The following is an 8,737-nucleotide window of genomic DNA, read 5'->3' as shown; positions in this document are numbered from 1 at the left end:
ACAAAGCACATTGAAGAGCAACTGGCCTTGTTCGTTTGTTTGTTTGTCTGCTTGTTTGTTTTTGGCCCCTTGAATCAAGTGTCACTCGTGTTTATGATGAGCCAAACGCGCCCTAAGTGACAGCACGTGCCCCCTCCTTAAAATCCTTTTTAAACGGGGCACCTGGGGGCATATCCGTGGCTGGGTGGGGTCGGGCTGGGCTGTAGTAGTAGTACTGTCAGATTACAAATGGTAAATTTCCCGATTAAAATGATTCTCCCGGAAATGAAGAAGACTCCGGTTGGGAGGAGGTCATAGCACGTGTTTACGGCAGATGTCACTATCAGATGACACGCCCATGGGTGAGGTGGGAGGAAGAGGAGGAGGAGGAGGAGGAGGAGGGGGGGAGGGGGAGATTGTGGAGGAAGAGACTGTGGAGGAGCAGGAGGAGGAGGAGGAGGACCAGAGGAGATGGTGGAAGAGGAGGAGAGTATGGAGGAAGAGGAAGAGGAGGAGGAAGAGAAAGAGACTGTGGAGGAGGAGGAGGAGGAGGACCAGAGGAGATGGTGGAAGAGGAGGAGAGTATGGAGGAAGAGGAAGAGGAGGAGGAGGAAGAGAAGGGGAGGAGTGGAGGTGGTGTAGGAGGAGGAGGGGTAGGAGAAGGAGGAGGTGGAGGAGAAGGGAAGGGGGAGGATCAGGTGGAGGAGGAGGAGGAAGAGGGGGGAGGAAGAGAAGGAGGAGGGGAGGAGGAGAGGGGGAGGAAGAGAAGGAGGAGGGGAGGGGAGGGGGGAAGAAGAAGGAAGGAGGGGAGGGGAGGAAGAGGGGAGGGGGAAGGAAGAAGGAAGGAGGAGAGGGGCGGAGGGGGATGGGGAGGGGGCGGGGAGGCAGAGGAAGTGGTACACAAGTCACTCCTTCGTTTGACTTACAAGGATAGGCACTCCTTTTGCTGTCAAAAATTGTCCCTGCGCTCACTTACGATTTTCCTGGCTCTCTCTCTCTCTCTCTCTCTCTCTTCTCTCTCTCTCTCTCTCTCTCTCTCTCTCTCTCTCTCCAGTTTCGTTCTTTTTTTTTTTTTTTTTTTTCAAATCTAATAGCTTCGATCTTCATTTGGTGGTTTGAGAAAGTCCTCTTTTCATGTACTGGAATCACATGACTGAATTCTATTCTTTGAGAATTGCACAGTATTTAGCCTTTTTTTTTAGGTAATGATTGTGATTGAAATATTGCTTTTATCATTCTGGAGCCTGGGGAATATCAGTGTTCCGATGCTGAGTTGGTATTGTGACTGGATCTATTATTATTATTATTATTATTATTATTATTATTATTATTATTATTATTGTGTGTGCTGGAAACAGGCCTTTCAAACTTAACACTTTTATCTGTTGCTATTCTCCTCTCTATCCGTCTCTTTATTGTAATTTTTCTCTTATTTACATTTCTCTCTCTCTTCTCTCTCTCTCGTCTCTCTCTCTCTCTCTATCTCTCTCTCCTCTCTCTCTCCTCCTCCTACTCTCCTCTCTCTCTCTCTCGTCTCTCTCTCCTCTCTCTCTTCTCCTCCTCCTCCTCCTCCTCCTCCTTCCTCCTCCTCCTCCTCTACGTCTGTTTATTCTGCCATTATTTTCAATAAAAATATTATTATATATATTTTATTATTATTATTATTATTATTATATTATTAGTATTATTATTATTATTATTATTATTATTCAGCTAGTTTTCTATGTAGTTATAAACACTTTCGTTTTGGTAATATTGTCTATGTTGAGGATTTCAAGTTTATAGTTGCCGAAATCCTCTTCCTGTGGTGGTGTCCCAGTGTCCTGTTACCGATTCCAGTTGGAATCCAGTGGAATTCCTTCGTTAGATTAACATTCAAACCCACACACACACACACACACACAGATACACACACACACACACACATACATGTCACTGCTTTCGTAAATGCCATAAACAGCTACTCTGACGTTCTTCTTACGAAGAACAACGAAAGAACACATTGTTCTATCTACAAACAACAGACCACCAGACAAACACGTGTCCATCTGTCTATCTGCCACCAGTGCGTCTTTCTGTTCCGGTATTCATCTGCTTTATCTCCTTTTTCATTGTGGTTCTTCGTCTTTCCTCCTCCTCCTCCTCCTCCTCCTCCTCCTCCTCCTCCTTCTTCTTCTTCTTCTTCCTCGGCTGAACACAAAACCCAGGGACACGCCCCCTACCCACTTTCCGGAGGACCCCTGTCCCTTCTCTCTCTCTCTCTCTCTCTCTCTCTCTCTCTCTCTCTCTCTCTCTCTCACGAATACATTCGTCAAGTTCTTCTTTGTTTCTTCTCTGTTTCTGTTCTCCTCGCTTAATTCGTCTGTTTGTTATATTCTCTCTCTCTCTCTCTCTCTCTCTCTCTCTCTCTCTCTCTCTCATACGCACTACACTAACACTTTTTATCTGTTGCTGTTCTCCTCTCTCTATCCTTCTCTTTATTGTATTTTCTCTCTCTCTCTCTCTCTCTCTCTCTCTCTCATTTATTCCTTTTTTATCAGTGCTCTCTCTTTCTCCTCCTCCTCCTCCTCCTCCTCCTCTTCAACTTATGTCTATTACACTTTTCAGTTGTTTCTCTTCCTTACATACGCATTCTGAAACGGGCGCGCGCGTGCGCAGATACTCTTGCACTTAGACACTTTATCTCGACACACTTTATCTCCGCCTTCGTTATTCTGTTTGTTACTTTTCCTGTCTACTTATCTGGCGGTCCCTTATGGCTTGGTTTCTTTGCTGCGTTTCCTCTCTCTCTCTCTCTCTCTCTCTCTCTCTCTCTCTCTTCATTTTTGTCCTTTCGCTTGACGCAATACGCTTTCGCCTATAATGTTTTCTTTGCCTTCATTTTATTCATTGTTTCTCTTTCTTCTCCCTTGCTTATTTCTCGGTTTATCAACTTTTCCCCTGTTTATCAGTTTATTCTCTCTCTTATTTTTTCTCAATCCCTTTTGTCAAGCTTTCTTTTACAAAAATGTAAAATGTATGGTTTAGATTATATTTCTCTCTCTCTCTCTCTCTCTCTCTCTCTCTATCTCTCTCACTCTCTCTACGCCTTATTATTTTTGTCTCTTGTGTGAAGCATTCTTTTGGCAAAATGTATGCTCAAGTCTCTCTCTCTCTCTCTCTCTCTCTCTCTCTCTTTCTCTCTCTCTCTCGTCTATTATTTTTGCTTGATCCATTTTGTCAAACTTTCTTTTGTCAAAATGTGGCTCTCTCTTTCTCTCTCTCCAATTGAAAAGACAGGCCTATAGTACTCTTTCATATTGTTTTTTTAATCGATAAACCATTAGTATTAACTGCTATGCGAAAACAAAGCAAATTATAGCTTTGATATAATAGCTCCCAGTTAATTGGACATTACGCTTTGAATATGATTTAACAAATTTTTATTTAAAGTTTTTTTTAGTAAGTAAAATGTGCCTTAATTATGTATTCAATCGACGAAGTTTGTAATCATATAATCATATGTGAATCATTCCCTCTCCAGTTTTCAGCTAAGTTAAGTCTACTTTTTTGTATATATAATTACATTTATATTTATTCTGCCTTCAACTGAAATTTGATGTAAACAATATACCCCATATTTTACATACAGAAATAGATGGAATATTGACCTATTCAGCATAATGAATGTGGGTTTCCATAAATGAATTGTTATAATTATATTTTAGGTTTCTTTGGTCTTTTTTAGTTTTATTTAGTTGTTTGTTTTTTGGGAATATAGAAACTACACTGAAATGAAGTGACTGATTCACTACCGTTTATCATTATAAATTCTTAACTTAATTTTGTGTGTCTTCTGTTGTTTCTACATTGTTTATATTTGTATTTTCCCTGAGGTGAAGTAAATAACTATTATTATTATTATTATTAATTGAAAAGAATGGCCCTCTGTATGCCACTGAGCTAGGGTGCTTTTATCTAACTATTATTATTATTATTATTATTTATTATTATTATTATTATTAATTGAAAAGAATGACCCTCTCTATGCCACTGAGCTAGAGTGCTTTTATCTTTAATGAAGGTTGCCTGAAAGATGGTCTTCAATTATTATTATTATATTTTCCGCCTATTTATTGTCATATTCATACATCTAGCTTAAAATTGCACCCAAATCGCAACACACACTGACACACACACACACACACACATACACACACTCTCTCTCTCACACACACACACATACACACACACACACACTCATACACACACACACGCTTTTTTGCGTACGCAGGAAGGCGATATATAAAAATACCCTCCTTCCGCTCCTCTTGTTTGAGAACGCTACTACTTCCACCGTGGCACTGCCTCCTCCGGGTTCTAGTGGCACTGTGTGTCACTCTTCCCCCCAACTCCGCCCCCCCCCCCCCCACCACCACCCCTTACCCTGAGCTACCTCCTCCTCCTCTCGCCTACCCATGTACGACATGATAGGCGGTTTTCCGGTGCAAACAGCCGGGCGGTGGATATACGCATGAGGATCTTGGGTGGGGTGGGACGATGATGGGGGGGGGGGGGGGGGGTTTTTACTAGGAGGGGGTGGGTTATCCTTAGAGTAGGATAGTGTAGGTGGTGGTTAGGATGACAGACGATGGTGCCGCTTGGGGCGGGGGGGGGGGGGGGGTGGGGGGGGTTGTGGGTTATGTGGTACTGCCGGCACGGGGTGTATAGCAGCTTCTATGGTATATATATAGTCTTCATAAGCTTTTGGTAATGTACTATATATCCATTCCTCTATATTATTTCATGACGTTGGTAACCTATTCATTATGCATATTATATTTTCGATATGATTATTCTTGACAATTTTAATACATTTTATCTACGTTGTATTTTGTGGGTAATCCTTTTCTGTACGTTTTTTTTTTTTTTTTTTTTTTTTGTAAGGATAGGACTATTGAACATCACAACTGACCAAACTTGTTTATAGCAATGAATAAATTGTCCTGTCTTTATATAATAATAATTTGAGCGTTTTATGTCGCGTGAACGAAATTATCTACTATATTTTGTTCAAGGGCAAAATTATTCGGACCTCAAGTATTCACATCTAGAAAACTTTGTGCATTATAGTCAATGGCTGTTTCTTTTTGGAATAATTCGGAAAAATACAATTTGTAATATTTCCAAGTGTCAGTCATTAACACACACACACACACACAGCTGTTAGTACTGTTTGTACACAGAATGATTCCTAAATAAAATTATTTTATTATTATCATTATATCAGTAGATGAAACCTGTTCACGTGGAACAAGCACACCAATGGGGCCACTGACTTGAAATTCAAACTTCCAAAGAATGTTGGTTTTAACCTCCCACCGCTAAAGAACCCCACACAATGTTATGTCGTCTTGGCATTTCTAAAGTAGTTGATGCTTACAAAATGTTATATATATATCACAAGTGGCTGTGTGACGACCCCAAAGAACCGTGCTCGCATTGCTTTCATGATTCTGACCTATTTATTTCGTAACTTGTTCATTCATACTTGTAGTCATGTGGTTTAGGGCTTACCTCTTGCTCATTGGATTATAGCACCATTCATTTATTTATGTATTTTTGTATGAGACTTCCTCTTGATCTACTAACTAAAAAGAGTTGAGGCTAAGATCCTACCAGATCTTTCAAACATTTCCAGGTGGTACAGAACAGTCCACTGGTTATCATCTAAATAAAAATGCTTTTTTTTTAGTCTCTTGCAGAGCAGTTACCCATTTGCTCTGGAGAAACTCGGTCTAGTTTTGAAAATGGGTTACATTTTAGGTGACTCGTTCAATAATTCTTAGCATTTTACATGCTGTATTATGTTTCTTTGCATTCTTAACTATTGCACAAATAGATAAACAGAATTTTCGGTAATTTTCATGCATGATGCTGTAATCTTCCTGGAGAAACCTTGTTAGTTTTCTGTACAAGGAAACTTTTGAAATGACAATTTGTTTGTCCGTCCGCTCTCAAATCTAAAAAACTACTGAGGCTAGAGGGATGCAAATCGGTATGTTGATCATCCACTCACCTATTCTCAGACATACCAAATTGCAGCCTTCTAACCTCAGCAGTTATTATTTTATTTACGGTTAAACCTAGCCATGATTGTGCTCTGACAACGCAATAGGACAGACCACCATCGGGCGATCATGGAAGTTTCATGGACCACGGCTCTTGCTGTATTATACGCTGTACAGAAAACTAGTTTTTCTTAGCTGCTTATTTATGAGTTGTTTTTATTAACTGTTTAATTCATGTTAGAAATACCACAGCGTTTACGTAAGACTAACCACGTGAACGCGACCAGAGGCCATCCACGTAAGACCTCGTATTAGGCTTCAAATAGGACAAGATCGGTTCAACAAGGGATACAACGAGAGAAAATTACCGTAATGGATGGTAGGAGGACCACTCGAAGTCCCAGGAAATTGCACAACACAAAGAGAGAGAGAGAGAGAGAGAGAGAGAGAGAGAGAGAGAGAGAGAGAGGCCCCTCTCAGTCCTTTTACTTAATCGAGGGGTTTTGGAGAACTCTCCGTGAAACCAGAGATTTTTTTTTAGTGACTATTCTTTCTTTTGTATGGTGAATTGCGCTCGCTCTCTCTCTCTATATATATATATATATATATATATATATATATATATATATATATATATATATTATATATCTAGCTTTCTTCAGAATCTCTCTCTCTCTCTCTCTCAATAATAAGCACTATAACTTACTCCCACTCTACTTACATTGTAAACCCCTTCATACTTTAAAAATTGTAAGTCTCTCTCTCTTTAGAATTTACATATCTCCGAGACCACGCTATGCAGATTTGTATTAGATTTGCGTCGTAATGGCTGACTTGCAGCTAAGAATTATAAACAAAGAACATTTCTACAAAATGTGAATTTCCTTTTAAGTTATGAGAAATCCTATACCAGGAAATTAACGTGGCCCTAAAGACCACTAGACTATTCATAAAACCCGAAGCCTGGGCATTTTTGCCACAAGCCACCCGGACGATAACATCTTCACTAATCCCGTAAGTCATTTATGTGCATGGTAAATCACGGGCGAGGAATGTCTCCGGCATTCTCCTTCCCTCCCCGCCCCCGTCCCGGGGCGAAGAAGGATACGTTTCAAATCCCGGGCGTGGCTTCGTTTTGAATGCGTCTACATTGGCGCACGTGTCACTGGATAGGTTATGACGCGCCCGTAATGCAACGAAACTTTCGTCAAAATGAGAAAAACGAGGTCTCAATCAGCACAATTCGCCACACCCTTCAGGAATTGTGTATAATAATAGCACTCCTACCGAGATTTGGGTGTGTGTATTTTCCCGCGCAATTTTATGCTCTCGATCGCTAAGGCATATAAACCGAAGCGCTAAACCTCGCCTACTCGTCCGCCTTAACGGACATTTTCGAGTCATGCCTCACTATTACGCGTTACTCGTCCGTGAAATTCTCCCGTGTTTCCTAACATCCTTAGTGTTGTACCCGAGATTAAGCTTCATAAAACGGCTCCGCGCTTTTGGTGATTTCGAGAAAACTGCGCCCTATTTTTTTCTTGGTTCTGCGCAGCCGTTCGCTCACCCGCACCAACTTGCCCACCCGGAGATCCCAGTGGGCGACTCCAGCCATAAAATTTTTCTCCCCCGCATTCGTAACTCGGGCGTGAAATTCATCTTCCCTGCTTTTCATTTTACGTCTAATTCCTATAGGTCTGCCTTTAGACTAAGCAGTGTTAGTTTGGTTTACCTTTTCTTTCGTAGTCTCACTTAAATGCAGCTTTAAGCATTTGCTCTATTTTCCCGATATTAACGCATCACTTAACTACGCACTCGCTCAAAGAGAGAGAGAGAGAGAGAGAGAGAGAGAGAGAGAGAGAGAGAGAGAGAGAGAGAGAGAGAATATATCTTTAAATCCAAGTATTTTCGGAAAGGTCAGTGACAACGTGAGAGGCGGAGGCTGCTCGCAACAGCGCCGCCATGATAAATGGATAACGATGATCAACGAAAACATTAATTAGTCTCATCCTGGCCTCATATAAATGTTTCGGGAGCTTAGGATTCTAGGAAAGATTTATTTATCTATTGTCCGTTGCTCGGGGAAAGTGTATGTTTCGCCATTTTTTTCCGCCTGTTGATGGTGAGTGGTGAATAACATCGTTTTTTTCATGGAATACTTCATTAATGTGGTGATAGTAGTGCTAGTACTATATAGGGAGTGGTAAAAGGAGATTGACTTATAATTCCCTAACGCTGGTCAGCCTAAAATATAGTTTGCCAGTCAGAAATTATGGAATACATAAAAACAGTGATGAATGATAATTTCGAAATTGCAGAGAGAAATTAATAGAAGAGCCAGTAAACAGGGCTTAGGAAGTGGGGTGACTGTGGTCCTGAAACCTCGGCTTGAAATTGTTCAGTACGTTGGCGTTTGTTTACAGTCTATATCCGAGACTGCATTCAGAGTATAATTTATTTTCCTTCATGATACAAAGCGGGATAATTATGTTCTTACGTATTTATGAAAGCACATCAAAGTGGTCAAAAGAATTATTATTATATCAAGTTGAGGCAAACTTAGGCAGTGCAGCACTGACGCTTATGGTTATATAGTAACAATGCCATGTTTATAATTTCGCAGTACATCTTTTTGACACTGAGAGGTTAGAAATGTGTATTTAGTTCGGAAGTCACGTACAGCCGTTGGTCCCGTTGCTGAATAACCA

The 8,737-nt window shown here is 40.8% G+C and overlaps 1 protein-coding gene across 1 annotated transcript in view; it reads left to right on the top strand.

Moving 5' to 3' along the window:
* Positions 1 to 326: 326 nt before the first annotated feature.
* LOC135212129 (protein FAM98B-like) overlaps positions 327 to 8,737 on the top strand; it is a 59,159-nt gene continuing 50,748 nt past the window's right edge. The window contains exon 1 of the mRNA XM_064245534.1: positions 327 to 677. Coding sequence (XP_064101604.1) covers positions 327 to 677 — 351 coding nt within the window. The remainder of the gene's footprint in view (positions 678 to 8,737) is intronic.

Source organism: Macrobrachium nipponense, chromosome 19 (genome assembly GCF_015104395.2).
Source record: "Macrobrachium nipponense isolate FS-2020 chromosome 19, ASM1510439v2, whole genome shotgun sequence".
NCBI classification, from domain to species: Eukaryota; Metazoa; Arthropoda; class Malacostraca; order Decapoda; family Palaemonidae; genus Macrobrachium; species Macrobrachium nipponense.
Note: the sequence above shows the minus strand (reverse complement) of the source record. Positions and strands in the feature narration are given on the sequence as shown.